General features: G+C 31.4%; 2 protein-coding genes across 8 annotated transcripts; one reads left to right on the forward strand and one right to left on the reverse strand.

The window, feature by feature from the left end:
- The first annotated feature begins 243 nt into the window (after nucleotides 1-243).
- On the forward strand, nucleotides 244-5,098 carry LOC109857828 (DCN1-like protein 3). Its single transcript, XM_020434558.1, has 4 exons — nucleotides 244-985; nucleotides 1,509-1,684; nucleotides 2,023-2,327; nucleotides 2,413-5,098. The coding sequence occupies exons 2-4, from the start codon at nucleotides 1,597-1,599 to the stop codon at nucleotides 3,007-3,009; spliced, it is 990 nt and encodes a 329-aa protein (XP_020290147.1). The 5' UTR covers nucleotides 244-985; nucleotides 1,509-1,596; the 3' UTR covers nucleotides 3,010-5,098.
- Nucleotides 5,099-7,405: 2,307 nt separating this feature from the next.
- On the reverse strand, nucleotides 7,406-18,753 carry LOC109857358 (sodium/hydrogen exchanger 7). Of its 7 annotated transcripts, XR_002250492.1 has the most exons (14): nucleotides 18,400-18,751; nucleotides 17,582-17,808; nucleotides 17,346-17,423; nucleotides 17,190-17,266; nucleotides 16,593-16,802; nucleotides 16,254-16,504; nucleotides 15,942-16,144; nucleotides 15,573-15,838; nucleotides 15,308-15,359; nucleotides 14,635-14,691; nucleotides 12,646-12,858; nucleotides 12,343-12,429; nucleotides 8,803-8,891; nucleotides 7,812-7,897 (listed from the first exon to the last, which is right to left on the reverse strand). XR_002250492.1 is itself a non-coding variant. In XM_020433590.1 (13 exons), exons 1-13 carry the CDS (start codon nucleotides 18,641-18,643, stop codon nucleotides 7,802-7,804), a joined length of 2,061 nt encoding a protein of 686 aa, XP_020289179.1. In that variant the 5' UTR covers nucleotides 18,644-18,752; the 3' UTR covers nucleotides 7,406-7,801. The 7 variants fall into 7 exon arrangements, 6 of the variants coding, with proteins under 6 accessions (XP_020289179.1, XP_020289205.1, XP_020289162.1 ...); XM_020433590.1 differs by lacking the exon at nucleotides 8,803-8,891 and having other exon boundaries at nucleotides 7,406-7,897; nucleotides 18,400-18,752; XM_020433616.1 differs by having other exon boundaries at nucleotides 7,810-8,891.
- Between the last annotated feature and the right edge of the window lie 422 nt (nucleotides 18,754-19,175).

A 19,175-nucleotide genomic window follows, 5' to 3' on the forward strand; every position in this document is an offset into this window, starting at 1 on the left:
GTGGTTACTATGACAAACGGATTATTATAATTATATAATTATTAATTTATTATTATTGTCACGAATAATTATACTATGATTATTATTATCATCATGTAGAGTGCTTCTTACTGACTGAATAAAATGTTTTCAATGTCATAAAATGGTTCAGTTTCAGAAGGTCTTTCCTATTGCTTCCGCGTACATACATTTTAATTATCTGGATTATCTTAATTATCCGATTTTTCTTCTCAAATTGAACGCGGTATAGAACTGCATGCTGTGGACACATAGCACGTGGAATAGAACCATATCCATGTGTGAACATAACGTATGTACCGACAAGTTTGTTTGCGGACATGGCTACGTAGTTGCTAATGTGCACCACCCATGAACATTGCGCTGACTTATAGGGCGGAAAAGCGATTACACGTTCTTTTATAGGCCTGGCCGCTCTCAGTCTTCTCTCTGATATAATGCTCACGGAAGATCTTTGTCGCGGTGTTTTCTCGGGACCGATTGCTCTGTGTGGTGATAAAGAGTGGTAAACGTGATGTGCCAGTTTCGTCGACCGCTACGGCTGTGACCGCTACAGCTGGTGTGGGCAGTAATCACGAATGAACGTTGTATGCTTGGAATGAGATCGCCATCGTCGTTGCTGTCATTGTCACTGACGTTTGATGATCGCGTGAGGTTACAGCGTCGTTACAAATGACGCAGACTGAGCTGCTAGGTCGAATCCCACTGTCGGGGGACTCGTCTTCATACAGGAAAAATGTTCAGGGATATGAGAAGTAGCGCGGCGTCTTTCTGTTGATCTGGGAAAGTTTGTAGATAACGCACGCACACGCGTTACCGCACACGACACGTCCGGAAGCATCCCTCTCCCTTTCATTTGCTGCTTGAAGATTAATGAATGCGGCTCAGGAGAGATATCATTTTGCGGCAAGTCTTGGTTGAGACTACTATCGACACCCGGGATCAACCGAAAGATCGCCTTATCAAGGTACCACTGGTCGAAGTTATTTCACGTTCGCTGACTTCTCTTTGTTTACGATTTTTTACGCATGACTCATACTGTCGACAGAATTTTATTATCTTCTCGTTATTATCTTTTTGTAATTATGTGTTAAAATATTGCTTATGTAAATTTTGTTCTTGCTTTAACAAGTGCTATTGTATATCAAATTGTTGGGAAGTTTGATCTCTAAAATTATGCTACAGCTAGCCACACAAAGCAATCTCCAATTACTGAATTTTGTGTATGATTTACCAAACTAAACTACAGCTTTGTCTTTGATTTGAGTGCAATGCACCAATCTTTCTACATTTATATTTTGTTTTGCATTGCATTTCACACATGAAGCTCATGGCACATAATTTGTTTATTTATCAAAAAGTTGATATCTATTAAATGTTAATTATACATGATATACAGTAAAAATTAAATCAAACTTAATATATATTTTGAACAACAAATATATATATTTTGAACAATAATAATACTAAACAATAAAACTTATTGTTAGGTTCCACCTTTCTATCAAGACTGCCATGTAAGACTGAATCACTGATGCATGGGATAATTGTCTTTGATGTCAAGTACGGTCAGCATCAATGGGAAACTGTTTCTCGTGCTTTAAAGTGCCACTTCCACCATCAATCAATACTGATCAACCTGTTGTTATAGTAGAGCATAAAGACGGTAAATATAATGATAATGTATAAATTAACAGAACTGATTACATACAGGATTCTTAAAAAACATGTTAACATATGTATAGAGAATTTGCACTGTATAAAATGTGCCTCAGAATTCTGGAGATTACCTGGAAAAAGATTCCAAGTGTTATCAGTTCATTCAGAAAATGTTTTCTGCTTCTCCAAGAAAGTTTATTTCTATACAAGTGTTAACAGTTGTTTTTAAGTAATCGCTTATATACACAAATAGTTGATTTTAGCTTAAACTTATTACTTTATCTTATTGGCTATATATTCATGAAAAAAATAAAGATATTTATGCAATCTTATTGCTTTTCATAGAACTGATGGAACTCAGAGGTTTATATCCAAATTCTTGCCAACAATCTGGTTCTTTTATGCATGAAACACAAGTGAATGGAAACAGAAAGTCTATAAGTACACTGTCTACATTTAATGTAGGTTCCGATAATTATGGATCTATGCCTAGTGTACAAAATAACATGCGTTTATCTCGAGGATTTTATGCACGACTACAACCATTAGGACGTTCTGGTACGTCATCGGGTCTTAATGCAACAAGTGATCCTAAACAACAAAAAGAACCATCGGAAAGCAAACTAAATGCGCTTTTTGATCAATATAAGGTACAAGGTTCACAAGAAAAAATTTTATATATTAAGTTTTATATACATCTTTTTGATTGTAATATAACTAATATTTATTTTCAAGGATCAAGACGATGTAATATTAGCTGAAGGCATAGAAAAACTCTGTAATGACTTACAACTATCACCAGATGAATTCAAAGTTCTTGTGCTTGCATGGAAGCTAAATGCGGAACAGATGTGCCAATTTACACGTCACGAATTTGTCACTGGATTAAAGGCAATGAAGGTCGACAGTCTACGTAGTATACAAGCTCGGTTACCTGAGATCGTTCAGGAATTAATGGTCAATAGTGATTTATTCAAGGATCTCTATAGATTCACATTCCGATTTGGCCTTGACGTGACGTCTGGTCAGAGAATTTTACCAGTTGACATGGCGATTGTCTTGTGGAAACTGGTATTCACGATACGCGAGCCTCCGCTTTTGATGAGATGGCTCAAGTTTTTAGAATGTCATCACATCCGAGGAATACCTAGAGACACTTGGAATATGTTTCTAAACTTTGCCGAAAGTATCGGGGATGATCTAGGCGCATATGATGACGCAGAAGCATGGCCAAGTTTATTCGACGACTTCGTGGAGTACGAAAATGACCAAATGAACCAAAATATTACTAAAGATGACATTATGAAAGATGCTTCTATCGACAAAGCTTAATGTTTGTATTATAAGAAAAATCACACATAAGTGGAGCAAAAGATATTATTCTCTTAAATCCGACCTTTGAACAGGATCGTCTACATTATCCTGACATACAACGTTTATCAGTATGATATTGAAGAAGTGATACTTGTAATTATTAGTCTTTTTTTACAATTTTAGATTTTATAAAATCGAAAATTTAGATAAGATCAATAAAAGTCAACGTGGTTACCAATGTACAACTAAATATCTAATCTTATTATTACCTAAATCGAAGGTGGTGTATTTTTGCACTTTAGAGCTTCAGCATAGAACGCCATAATATTCTATCTTCTTTTAGTATCCTACCTTATAACCACGTTAGCTTTTCTCGGTCTTATTTAAGTTTTTTATTTCTTAAATATAACAACTTTAAATTCCTTTCTAATTTAGATCGCGTATTCGTCATATCTTGCATTATTTTGACATTAATTTACTATATATTTTTTTCTAATGTACATACGTATTTTCATGTAATATTTAATTACATCTTATATATATAATTCGCGCGAGAAACGACTCATATTGCAGATTTTAACACATACTGGCAGCAAATTAATGTATTGTCTATGTTTTATGTGAACAAAGTACACATTAATCATCAAAATTGTATTTTTATACTTTGATCATAATATATACATATATATCATAATATGTCTAATCTATATCTGTTATGTTTTACATAATTACTACTGCACTTATGATAATGAGTATGATGGGTGAATAGAGTTTTATTGTCTTACGGACAATTCAGGACATGTACATGTGTACCGCACAAACTTCGCTTTTTTTATTAAGTCGTGATATGTGTATATGTAAATATATATATAGAATATTTTTTAGTTATACGGTACAAATATGTGTATATAACATATATATTTTAAATATATAATGAAGAATCTACGTCTAATAGTAAAAAACTCTTCAAAAGAAACTTCCAAAATTGTAAAGAACAATGGTATAATTGGCGATTTTTTTAATTTATGAGAAAAAAATATTTTACAGCATGATTATGTATGTTTTCAAGAGGCAATAATTTTTTTATTCTAAAAACAATAAAAATTATAATAAATATAACAATTTACCTATATAAATGTTACAATTTGTTCTTATTTTGTTTGGATCAAAGATTTATTAAACTAATCATTTAGAAAACCGTTCACAAGTAAGAAATTATAGATAAATTATAAATTTTATAAAATTTTATAGAGTTTGCGCTAAAATATTTAACTCAATTATGAATCGAACATAAACTTATTACATAAAGTGTTTACATGTGCTTACTCTTCAACAAAATTAATGAATGTCTAATAATATAAACAAATTTCTAACATTTTTGCTAGAAACTTAGAGTGTAAGAAAAGATGTTTAGAACTTTATAGAAAAAAAAGCTTTAATGAAAATTCTAAGGAAGATTCTGTTCAAAGGAGTTCGTTCAGGGAAACGTAAAAAAATTGTAATTTTGCATAAAAGCATAGAAAGAAATTCTCACAATCTAAATTTTTGATATACTGTGTATAAGTGTATGCAGTTTTTAATGTGTGTATATATGTACATATATATACACACACACACACACATATATTCATACCTACAGTAGTGATCGCTTGTAGATCGGTGATTAGAGAGTGTTCTATCGGGTACGAGAACAGAGCGCACTAATTTTAAGACTGAGCTAGTCGTTCAATATTATAAAAACAAGAATCGGATTGTTTTCGTTTTTGTGATGTAGTAGAAGTAAATTCACTGATTTACGGCAAGCTGTGACTACTGTATATGTATATATTAGGGAGAGATTTTGTTTATTATAAATAAGTTTTATTTTCTTGATATGTAAATCCCTAAAACAAGTTGACATTTATGTAAAAGATATTTTCTGAAATATCTTGCTCGAAAATGTTCACCGTCCTTATTCTGTCTGCAGTACCTGATACAGGTACAATATGTACATAGATGGCTTGAAAGTATATGATGTATAGATTTTAAAACAATGCTTAAAAGAAACAGGATTTGACAAAAAAAATATATCATAATATTTTAAAATTACAAGTATTATGTACTTTAAACAAAACAATAATTTATTAGTATAAATATTAGTAGATATTGTATTGTATATGTTCTTTTTACATTTATTCTTTTTTTTTCAATCTTTCTCTCTCTCACGTGTGCGCGCGCGCGTTTTCTAAATAATTTAAAAAGTTCCTAATTTTGTTTAAAGAAATTATGTATTGTGAGACCGATGTTTATTACGTTTTAAATATAATTTTGATGACAATTCTAAAAAATTGGTTTATTTACTTTAAATTGAAAATTTTCTATGTTACCACATGATCTATTACAGCAAAGTTTCATAATTCAAGTCGGGATCGATTAACTCGCATAAATCAAGTTTTTCCTATTTTCACAATTCTTCGACAAAAGAGAACTTGACGAGAGCGATTCATTCGCCTTGAATTATGCTCTGCTACTTGGGACTTCCGATCAAAACTGGGAACGGGAGCTTGATCGTCAAAAAGTGATAGAGAATGATAGAGGATGCACAATAAAAAAAAGAGTCCAAATAGCAGGTACGTACGAAACAAGAAGAATATCGTAGGAGATAATTAATAATTAATAACGTCGCCTTTGGTTTCTTTCTTTGGTTTATGTGTATATTTACTTTTGGTAAAATAAGTTCTAAGATACTGAAATGTAAGACAGCGAGATTCGAACCCAATATCGCGGTCGGCCTAACGTTATCACGCCAGCATCGAGCTCTGATTACTCGCATCCTGTTTCCTTAAACCATCAACGAATATAGAATATATATATGTAAATATATTTTTACAAATATCTTTTATTAAACACTACATGGTTTAGTACATGGTATCACAACATTATTACATACCCATCATAAGTATAATATTGCAATATATTATTACACGTTACGCCAGATTCACAAACATTATTTATATATATATATATATATTTATATGAAAGAGCAATGTGCTCATTCTTGTATTACGACTTTGTTAACTACAACGACTATCAAATTAATACGACTTGTCCCAAACCAAAGTTTTTCACAATGATTTACTTGCAAAAATTAAGGCTCTTGTTTGTCTCGCTACAACTATATTGAATTATGACGTAAACTGAACTATATGACTTTTTTTTATGAATGCACAATGATAAGGAAGTTTTAATATAAACTTTTCTATCAACGTTGTATATTTCTCACTACTGGTATTGTAATTCAATATGGTTGCGTTGAACAAACAGGAATCTTTAAACGTCTGCTATTCTAAATATTATTTTATATATTTAGATGTATAAGATTTATATTTAGAAATTCTTCTATCTAAAGGATTCACTCTTTATTCTTCTAATATCTATCTGTATATTCCCGCAAACAATTTTTATCAAATCTTCACAGCCAACGATTAAATTAAGATTCAATCCACTTGTGTCTTGTGTTTGTCTTCTTATTTATTCTGATAAACTATATACTAAAGGTGTTTAGATTAATGTCGGAAGAGAGGGAAAAGTACAAATGTCTCTGCTTTGTTTACTCGTCTAAGTTTCAATAAGAAAAAAAGAATAAATCAAAGATACAAATCGAAATATTTAAATATTCTTTGTTTATCATCGTATACGTTGTCATAAATGTATGTAACAAAATATTTGAATACAAGCAACGCGTGATTTAAAAACGTTTGGCCGTCTCTTGCTGTGACCATATGATAAAGCACATCAATTAATAAGAGCCGATTTTTATATATATTGTTATTTTGTACGACTTTATAGTTGCGTGATTTTCACAGTCGGCGGCTCTACTGTGTATATATTTTATACTTTCCCTTCGTCGCCAGAGTAATATCTATACAGATCTAGCAAAATCGATAAATATAAAAAACATTTCTTCTAACTAAAAGTACACGTGCATACTCCGTTTGCCAATGTACAACGTATGTTAAAGTGCCCCTTAAAAATTTTGTGATGTTTAATGAGAATGATCTTCTTTACTTTGCATGCTTACTTCGAACATATACATGATCATTAGTTTCATACAAATATATAATCGTCTGGAGAAATTTATCGTCACAATCGGCAGCGTTATTATTTGTATGAATATGAATATATACGTGTATGTGAATATATTGGTTGGAGTATACATTTTACGATACATTTATCACTTTAGTTATATAGTGAATTTTCAAAATAATCACAATTTAGTTTACAATTTTAATTTGTGTGAAGTCACACTGTAAATTGTACATATAATTTATAAACTATTTTATAAATTATAAACTATAATACATTACTTTTAAAATATATAGACAATAAAAACATTTAAAGAAAAAACTATTAAACATTTTTTCCATTATAATGTTTTACAATACAAGATTTTGTTTTTATTTGTTCGTTGTACTTAATCGATGATTATACATAGAATTTTTTTTGACGGATGAAATATATTTAAAAAAAAGAGATTATTAATTTTTAATTTAATTAACGATAAATTTACTTAGTTCTAAATACTTATTACATCCAGTGACATAACTTTTTTTTATAGAAAATTTTATATCAACATTTATATGTACGCTTTATAAACTCTTATCGTATTAAAAAAAAGAAAAAAAAAGGAAACAGCATCGACATTAATTGTTTACTGTTCCACAATTACCGTACGTTTTTAACTAATCATAGAAAGTACAAAACCTCGTACAAGATATATAATGAGCGGCAAAATAAAACAATGAAATGACATAGTTATGGAAATATAGTTTTATAAGTGTCTACCAACCAGACCTGGCAGGGCGACTCGTGTATGTAGCGGTAGTGGTCCCGGACTAACTTCTCTCATCATCATCACTGTCCCCAACTGTCCCACAAAAGTATTAAAAATATATCAAGACTCAATTCCAAATCGCTCCTCCGGCTTGTACATCGACGAATTTTCTTATCGTATCTGTATACGCGTACGGGCTGATATTACCGTCATTTGTAGAAAAGAAAGAATAATAATAAATTTGCTTTCAAGACATATCTCTCAAGTGTTTCTCAAATTACAAATCAAGTAAATAAACTGGAAATAAAATATTTCGACTCGAATGTTGATTTCTCAGCAGAGAGATATAACAAATCGTACTTCAAGATTTTATTTCCATTCGATTTTTGTTTTCTGTTTAACAGATTGTTCTTTACAATACTGAATGTGATTTGGAAAAGTTAGCAATTAATTAAAAACCAACTAAATTAAATCAACCATTTAAAAACATCGTGATTTTATTGTCTAAAACAAGCCTGTTCAAGTGCAAACGAAAGTTTACAAACTTGTTTCTTTATTTATATTATCTCACTGAGACGGCAACAAACAGAATAAGGCATATTTCAATATGAGCGTGCATACATGTGGTATGCAAGCGCGGCAGAGAGGTAGCAAAAAGAATCGCGTCCATAAGTGGATACGAGGCTCTCTACGTTGTAACTTGTACAGGCCCGCTTGAAAGGTTCATACTTAAAAGCTAAAACCTGCAACTGCAGCATTGACTTTCTTATCGAATCGTAATAATGTGTAATCGTGTTAGTATACAAACGTAAATATGTAAGTTCTTAATATCACTGGTAGAGGTATCTCTCAACAAGAATGCACGTCAATGCAGCATTTAAACGTACAACAAGTGAGATGTCGACATGACGATTTAGGAAACAATATAACTTATTCTTAAAAATATATCTTAAACTATAAACGCTTGATAATTAATTACTTAAACGTAAATCACTTACAACAAATGTATGTACATAGGAGCGGTAGAATAAATCTAAAACGTCATGTTCACAACTGCGATCTACGTGCAGAGGCTCCTGACATTTGTCTGCGAATAAATAAAATAAAAATATGCAACTAAACAAAAACCAATTAAAAGTACGTAGATAAATACTACGCGTAAAGTAGTACATGCAGGTATATTAAAATAAATGACTAATGTGCCAGAGATCTTTTGGTTCCATGCAAAATAATAACTAAGAAAGTACAGTGAATAAAGGAAACTAAAGAAATTTGATGCTCTATCACTTTCAAAATTAAAAATTTACATAAATTATTATGTAAATTTGTACGCTCGCGCACAGATGATTGACAAACGTGATTGCATTATTTTATATCTGTTATCAATCATTTACTAGAAAAAATAATCCTCAAAATGATTTTCCTTTTTTTTACATTTCATTACATTACATGCGTGAAAATGTCGTTTTCACTCACTGTAGATTATCACCTTTACAAATAAATTTATATAGAAAGTATCGAAAAGTTTAGCAAAAAAAAAAGGATAACCAAAAATAATAACTTGAGCCTATCCTTAACATCTTTGTTTTAAGGATGTGAAAATTAATGAAAATATTGAAAATTATGTTTAATGTTACAGTCGAATGTTGCACAAGATTTGACAAGTGATTTTTTCACTATTCAAGAAAGAAAAGATTTACTCGCACGAAATCACTAAACATAGTAAAAAGAATCGAAGCTTCAAACTTGCGGCTTGATGTTTTAAGTTAGATACCGACGATTTGACAATTCTTTGATTGCAGATCACGATTGATCGCGTGCAATTGAAAAAAAAAATGGCATTATATGCCGCAAACTTTATTTAGTTCGTACTACGTGCTTCTCAAACTCCAAATCTTTTCTTCTTTTTTATTATCCTATATATATTCATCAAAATATATAGAAATACATGTACACATATATGTCGAAACATTATTTGTGTACATGTTGTATTACTTTCAGAAAAATCACCACGTCACTTTTTATATCTTTTTATACCTAAATCACAATAATTCGAAGAGAAAAGTTTGTCTTTTTTTATATAGATGTATCGTTCGTCGATCGATTTTCCAGCTGCAATATGCGCAACGGAGTATATTCCACCATTCTTCCACTTCTCATTCCTTTGTCATCGAAATCAGAATCAAAATAAAAATACTCATCATCATCACTGTGATTGTTTCTCTCTCTCTAAAAAGAAAACCAGTAAAAACAATCCGTGGTGATGAAACAAGAGCTCAGCAAATAATTTACAATGATTTTAGCTAAAGAATAAACAATAAACTAAGAAAAAAACGTTCGTGGCTTTTATTTACATTAAACATAATTTTCAAGTTAGGTTTATAATAGAATGATGATCTTATAATAGAATTTTTTGTATGATTTAAACGCTGAAACAAAACAATAACTATATATAAAAGTCAACATATACAAAAGTAGATCGAAAGTTTATTCTTTCTCAGAAGATAAATATATTAAACATTTAATTTTAAGTTACTTTACATGAGAAAAATTCATTATATTGTTTTAATACAAATATCACACGCTACGGTTTTCCTTTACCGTTAAATATTCATTCATTAATTTACTAATTGCGTATTTATTAAACAAATCCTGAGACTAGACTAGAGCAGTGTTAATTTTCTAAGTAGCTGCAAATCACCGTGACAATTAAAGACACGCAGTGTCTTCCTGTTTTACACAACAGCGGTTAGTTTGTTACACATTATTTACGCATTATGATAATGTGAGATCACGGCAAAGAAATGTTAGTTTGTGTTAATAAACAGCGATACATACATTTGCCTTGTTCAAACGGACTGATTAAAATGTATTTACAATTTGCAATGTTGTCGGTCTTTATTGAAGTATCGAATGCAATAACAGAATAGTTTAATATACAGAATGTGATTGAAATGATAATACATACAATCAGGAAAAATTCTTCGTGCAAAAATAAATCAAAAATGCGAAATAAAATATTTTCGTGCGAGGTTTTGTTCTCGAGAATGAGTTTAAGATAATATTGTATAACACAAAGGTTATTAGAAGGCAATTAATATAACAAAGAATAAAAATATGTAGGTAATCTTGTTGAAAAGATTTTATCGTTATGCCATGGAAAAAAATATAATAAGGTTCATAAAGATTGAATAAATTTGTTTACGATTTACACTGTTATTGCATTTAAATTCTCGGCCTTTGTCATTGTTGACAAAATCGAAAACAAAAGAAATTACACATTTCGATAAAGTTAGCTTTATATAATACAACATAAACATTCTGTCAACATTCTGTCTTGTATAAAAAAAAAATAAAAAAAAACAAAACAAAACAAAAGAATACAGAGGCCATTGTGATATCACTGTAAAGTACTCCTTGATAAACATTCTATCGCGCGAAACTATATTTTCTTTACATATTGTCGTTCGTACGTACAAGATGAATCCTACGGAAAACACGAAACAAATGTTCTTCCTGAATTTGAAAATACGGACAATATGTGACAATACGGAGAATACATTTGTTATCTTTGTGTTATTTGATATCCTTTCTTTTTTTATTTCATATGCAGTTTTTTATCTTTACACATCCGGAAGAAAGATTGTTATTTTATATAGAATTCATCGTGCAGAACGTATATAAAACTATTTACATAGTGTATTCATAGCCGTCGGCTAATACTGTTTACACTTCAAAATGAGAATAATGTAAAAGAAAAAAATTTAAATATAAAAAAAAGAGATAGTAATATATTATATATTATAGAACAAAAAGAGTGTAACTTCGCAAACTCGAATATAACAGTTAGATGCACATGGAAAGCATATAATTTATATAAAAATTAATTAAATAAATTACGAAGTGTTCAAATTTAAATCATAATTAAATCCAAATATGCAATAAAGATGCTTAACTTTCGATTAATAATTGATCTGGAATATGTACGACTTTGAACCAGCCATCAAAGCGTTACATATACATGATACGATAGAAGTGACGGATACGAGCGAAACAAAAGTTTTATCCAAGCGAAAAACAAGTAAGTAAAATCAAGTGTTTCACTAAAGAAAAAAGAATAAAATCTTCGAAGATTTGCAAAAAACTAAAGTCAGAGTGTGACAAAGATAAAAAATGCAAAGCAGACTGCACACAACGAGAATAATTCATTGTAAAAATAATACATCGAGAAAAATTATACGTGATCTACATCAGCGAGTTTCATTTCTTTTCTCTGTTCTTATCAAATTATAAATTTAAATTCGAACACTTCTTTCGTATAAATTTATCCATACGGATATGTACACGTACGACTTTGTTTTTTTTTCTCCTAAAAAGAGTTTAGATACACAGGAAGTAGTTAGAAATTTTTAGGCTTCTTATTAATTCTACCTTCTGTGTAAATTGAGAATTACATAGGGCTCGTCCAGATTGGTGCTGTTGTTAGGCTGATAGCATGGGTTAACAGTACAATTGAGATTAGGTTGATGAAAACTCACCGGCTGTACGCTAGTCCGGCGCCGTTCCAGCTCGCGATCTTCCAGACAGAAGTCGGAATCCGAATCGGCTTTCCTTGCAACATCATCCTGGCAATGTAAGAAAAAAAAAAAAAAAAAAAAAAAAACAAAACATTACACACAATTTCAAAAAATCTTTTATGTATCTTTTTTATTCGCTCGCGCAATTTAATAAAATACTGAAGTAATCTATGAAAAAGAGTATTCCGTCTATACAATAATAGAAATAAATAAATATTTCACAGAGACAGAGTAATAAGAATGAGTGTAGCGAACATTACGTACCTGCGTCATTTGTTGTGTGGTAGTAAGAATTCTTGCTAATGGATTGCAACAGACCGGCAATGTTTCTAACAATGTAGGCCTGGAATGTGTCAATAGAGGCTTCATGTATTTGGTATCAAAATCGCCCCAGATTCGAGCGAGCAATGCTTTCTCGTTCGGCTTTGAGCCGCCGCTGCTACTGCCTGGCAATGATCCATCCTGCATAGAATTATACTGTGAAATGTGAACAACTTATCAGTTATCCATCCTGTATGGTCCTGCGCGATGTTTTTTTCTTTAATTAAAAAAGCAATACGCGCAAAGTTTTCTAACATTTACACACAAATAAATGTTTCTTATACAAAATTAAATAAAATATTAAAGTTTTTTTTTTAAATATTTTAGAAGTATTTTCTTGAGCATTGTTACATTATATACATATGTGCAAATATATAAAAGTCAGTAACAACATTTTTATACCACGATCAATTAATAACACTCTCTTTGCAACTTGCATTTAGAAAGTTATCTTTGTTATTAGTTAACAAAATACATGCTTTTCTTATTCGTCATTATTCTCATGGCTCGAATTAAGCATGTTTGTGTGAGTTCATATACTGTTAATAAATTATAAATTATCTGTGTTCTCCAGCTACTCTTCAACATACAGAATGGATAACAAAAATCATACTGAAAAAACCAAAAAGACACATGCAGTCAATAAGACAAAATTCAACCAAAAGCTTTGATGAAATGTAAAGCTGCAGCAATTAAGAAATTTAACTTAAATTATAAATTTACATTCGCATGCCATAGCAAAAACAAAAACAAAAAAAAAAAAAAAACAAAAAATTGCGTTTGTTTTAATAAAGCAACATCTCGTGTATCTAACTGTTTTTAGAAAAATTGTCACTGTCGCGCGCGCGTGTGCACTATGTGAATGCACATGTGTTATACACACACATAAAATTAATCTTATCAGTTTTTACTTAAAAAATAATATACAATAATTATGCACTGGATGTATAATTATCTGTGTAGATATTATTATATTATTATAATATATTTGTATATATTAATAATAATATATATATATATATATATACAGAGTGTCCCAGAATTGCCGTACAATTTCTCGTAGGCAGATAGAAGGAGTAAAACTGAGTCGAAAAGTCCTAAACCATTTTTTTCTATTATTTATAATAAAGGAGTAATTATTGAGTAAATCAGGCCAATCAGCGCAGATCTTTAGCCAGGCACACGTCAGTGAGCACTCACACACACCAGGCGCGCGGCTCACTGACGTGCGCCTGGCTAAAGGTCTGCGCTGATTGGCCTGATTTACTCAATAATTACTCCTTTATTATAAATAATAGAAAAAAATGGTTCAGGACTTTCCGACTCAGTTTTACTCCTACCTGCATACGAGAGATTGTACGGCAATTCTGGGACACCCTGTATATGTATATATATACATATATATATATACAGGATGTTTCGTAATTGCCGCACAATCTCTCGTAGGCAGGTAAAAGAAGTAAAACTGAGACAAAAAGTTCTGAACCATTTTTTCTTATAATAAGGGAGTTATTATTGAGTAAATCAGGCTAATCAGCGCCGACCTTTAGCCGGGCGCGCGTCAGTGAGCCGCGCGGAACGCACACCTCATTACGCGCGCCCGGCTAAAGGTCGGCGCTGATTAGCCTGATTTACTCAATAATAACTCCTTTATTATAAGTAATAGAAAAACTGATTTCACAACTTTTCGACTCAGTTTTACTCCTTTTTCCTGCCTACGAGAGATTGTACAGCAATTACGGAACATCCTGTATATATGTCGCGTGTGTGTTGATGTTTAATATTGCGTAAATAATAAATTAACATGTAAATAACGTATGTGAGCTATATAGAAAAATACACAAAAGAGTTGTTGTAAATTCGTCTAAACTTTCAAATTTTCAAACTCAAGAGAGCGATTATTAGTGAATGTTTGATATTGTAATAACGTACCGGCACACTTCTCTCCCTACTTGTGTCCAAATCAGCGTAGCCACCATCGCCGCCAGACTATTAACATTATAAAATTAAATGGTTTTGTGGATTGTGGTGTTCTCTTTAACCGCGAATATTTACATTTCACTGACAAGAGTTGCACGAGCAAAATAATAATCATGCTAGCATGCAATAAATTCTTTGGATGCAAAAATAAGCAACCTGTGCGATTTCGGTGGAATATGATTTAGTTTTTCTTTTGACATAGAGTAATCACGAGTGATTAAAAACACTGCAACATTTTTTGCAAAAGTTCAACTGGAGTTTAAGTATATTATACAATACACGAATACAGATTTATTATGTCTGTTATCGATAGTTTGTTAACTTTTTTTAATTAATTTCTTGTACATCATTAGATTTCAGAATTTGTTTACTTTAAGGTTTAGATATGATCCTAGTATTAATTTTTCTAGTTATTTATATAAACACAATTTATTATACTGTATCAATTATCTCAGTGCATATAATGTGAAAATTGAAAAATAGAGATGATGTGCGGAATTATAAAAATTGTAAATTATAGAGTAAGAATATAAACTGTCTATCAGAGAGCTACATGATACTTACATACTTACATGATACTAGCTCTAATACAGAGAACTTATCAGGACAAAATTGTTATACTTACGTTACGCGTTCCGTTGTGAGAAAGTCCTTCTATTTCCTCGTCTACCCCAACTCTGCACATAAAAATATTAGACCAATTAAGTAAATCATATGTAAACAATTAGCTAAAAAAAACAACAATAGTGTTATATATTAATAAAAATATGTATTTTCTCATAAACAAATGTTTTGAATACATAATCTGATGTTTGATTGAAAGGCAAAAAATGAAGGGGGCGTGAAAATGAAAGATATTTATAAAAATATAATAAAATAAGTTTACTCACGGAATGTTAAACCAGCTTAAGAATTGTGTTGTCGCGCCACCTTGCAGAATGACCGTCAGTATAACGATAAGACTCGTTGTGGTCAACATAGCCTGTCTAGCATCCGACACGGTATTTCTAATGGCAAGTGCAAAGCTCATGGCGCCGCGCAATCCCGCGAAGAACAACATGTGTTGATAATTCAACGAAATCTTTGGTTTTCGTGCCAGATTCAAAATGAATGATAGCGGATAAACATTGGCCGCGCGACCTATCAACGCACATAGCTGTAAACAGATGTTAAGGAAACAGAATCTACCGTTCTAAATTTTAGCTGACAATATTCTCCTTTATAAGCAAATATCATCTCATGAGAATATATAAGGATACAAATCCTGCAAAAATAAAACCAGGATCAAAATGATGCTTTGGGAAAGTAAACATTGACACTCCGATATAGCTGAATATAAAGTTTTCAGCTAAGAAATTCAGAAGTTCAAACAGCTGCTTCGTGCGTTGACGCGAGTCTGGACTTAGATTGTTGTATGTGTAATGTGCCTGACATATTCCACAAAATAAAACAGCAACCACACCTGAAATTCACCAATAAAGAACTTAGAAATAAGATCGTTAGTTTTTTCATTCAAAATATTTTTCTTTGAGGGAGAGAAAGAAAGAGAATGATCAGTTGTTGAATTGTACCTGTAAGGTCGGCAGCTTCGGCAATCAAAAACGTACTATAGGACATCAAGACGAACAATGCCGACTCTAAGAGAGGGAAGTCTCGCACTCTGGTAAATTTGGTCAACATCGCAGTAATGCAACCCATAGTGGCACCGATAAAGAGAGACAGACTGAAAATCCCTACAAAGTCTCCAAATGCTTGGAAGAATGCTACTGTCTCGAAACCGCCGGATCCCAACTGATACCGCTCTGCATAGTTTTGTATCGAGCTGAGATACAAAAATATTTATTCTAGTATAATAAGCATCGTTTTGTTTGAATTAAACTTTTCTACTATTAAATAGTAAGAACACTCACCCGCTAAGAACGATAGCGACTGCATCGTTCAACACACTTTCGCCGAAAACCAAAGCATACAGATTAACATCCACATGTAAGTCATTAAAGATGGATATTATTGTCAAAGGATCCGTAGGAGATATCAGAGCGCCAAAATACAGAGTATCCAGAAACGTGAACGATGTGGAAAGATGCGGTATCAATTGTACAAAGCCGTACATTAAAGCACTATTAAAAAATAACAATATTTCATGTATTAAGAGAAAAAAACATAATGAGTCATTAAAAAGACATATCTGTTTACAACAGAAGAAGAAACTGATAAGCTCAATTAAAAGCATGACCTATGCACATTACAAAAGATACGCATTTGCTATAAACATAATATTTTGCGCATTTTGCTGAATTAATTATTAAACATTTCTAATAAAAATATTCATTTCTAATAAAAATATATAATTTCTAATAATAATATATAAAAAAGTTGTAACGAATTATAGTAAAACAATATATATAGATATAAAAATGTATTCAACAAAACAATATTTAAGGTAAAAAATTAATTTAAAAAAATTAAATAAGAAAAACAATAAAGAAATTAGAGAGTAAACTTACCCAATTACAAAAGCTGATATGGAAGTTCCTATCAGAGCATACATAAGAATGGCACCCAGATTTCTGAAGAAGTATCTCTGCAAGAATTTATTGACTGAAAATTTTCATTATCACATGTTTTAACAAACATACAAAGAAACAAATTAATGTACTTACACGTTTCAAACTATATCCTGCATGGAAGATAATAGGAGGTAGAATAATGTTGAAAAATATTTCAGGATCAAAAGTTGCCTGTAATTGAAGTTAATTATTATTGTATAATAACACATATAATTCAAAATTGCAACTCTAAAACTTTTAATAAATAAATACTTAAAAGACCAATCTTGTCTTTACACAAAAGAAAAATGAGTCATCATTGTTGTATGAGTCATTGTTGATCTCATTACCTTTAAATCAATTTCATTATCTTCCTTGTAGATTTCACCACGGAATGAATATGCAAATGTTTTATTCTTCACAATGCCACCACCTTTGTCTTCTGGAAAGCGTAACCATAATGTGTCAGGTGGTACTGATTGATTGTATTTGCTAGAATTATCTGGAACTACAGGCATGTGCAGAATAGTGCTGCTTGTGGCAAAACCATAGCGAATTATTGCTCCTATAATTAAGCCTGCAACAAGAAATAACCTTAATGTAATCTCAGATAAATAAAATTACTTTATTAACAATAGATAAAATATACTTAGCAAAAACAAAATTATTTATAATTGTGTTTATCAGTATCTTATCAGAACTCTTTTCAAGATACAAATAAGATATTTTTAGAACTAATTAAAGAGACTATGTACATAAATTGATTCTATAAGTCTATAAAATTCTAAAAAATACTATAACAAAATACAATAAGAATTGTAAATATACATATATTACATACATCTCTCTGAGCGAAATATACTAAAAATAAATTTATAAAATTATATTTACCTTCATTCATGAAATTACGCGAACAAAAATTATAAAACGCAATTTTCAACAAGATTATAGAATTAAAATAATATACGCATATATACAATGTTTTGAAGGTTAAACATAGCAAAGTTGCAAATTGCACTTAAGAAAAAAGTGCGTACAAAAAGATATAAAATACATTGATCGATGCGATATTATTCAAAACTAATTCACTGGTGGCATCAGCCTGACTTGCATACAAACAGAACGAGAAATTACTGAGAAATTTACAGATAGCAGACGACGACTTTACCATAGATGACAGCCAGGCCAGTTTCGTGGAGAAACCTCAAGCGGCGATGCTTGAACATCCATATCGTTAAAACTGTTAAAATCAATAGGAAAGTGTAGAGCAAAAGATTCAGACTGTCGAGACGATGCAGCAGCTGTGCCTTAGCGTCCAATTCGATGTCCGTCGCCGCGCCATTGCATAATTTTACGACAAAAATACAGAGAATTCCAAGGAGCAGCAATCGCACGTTACTAACCGTTGCCATCTTTCTTTACTCCAAAGTGCTCCAAGGCGACAATATACTAATAACACAGCACGATATTCACACAGTAGCGCAACTCTCAAAATCATGCAGAAATGATACGCACATGCGCGAAATAAGGCAAATGACGAAACTGTAGTACCAGAGAGAAGACTGAGGGTGCGTTCACTTTGGACGCTTACGCGCTTTAAGCGTCAGTCTGTCTTTATTGTTGTTTAAATATAGAACAAAGATAGACTGACGCTCAAAGCGCGTAAACGCCCAAAGTGAACGTACCCTGAGAGTTCGTTCCGTTTCACGCATATGCGCGCATTTATCTATAGTACACGTCACGTATAGTATAGACAAATGCGCGCATATGCGTGAAACGGGACGCAGCTTTTATCACTGTTCAGTTTGTTCGAAAGCGCATGCGTGACATGTATCCATAATGCTTATATTGGCTGCGTTCCGATATTCACTGCCAGTACTGAAAATCTATAGCACATGTAACGTGAAGTATAACCTCGAAAGTCTTCTAAGATATTGTTTTGAA

This window comes from Pseudomyrmex gracilis, unplaced genomic scaffold (assembly GCF_002006095.1).
Source record: "Pseudomyrmex gracilis isolate BER0280 unplaced genomic scaffold, ASM200609v1 scaffold_5, whole genome shotgun sequence".
Classification (NCBI taxonomy): domain Eukaryota; kingdom Metazoa; phylum Arthropoda; class Insecta; order Hymenoptera; family Formicidae; genus Pseudomyrmex; species Pseudomyrmex gracilis.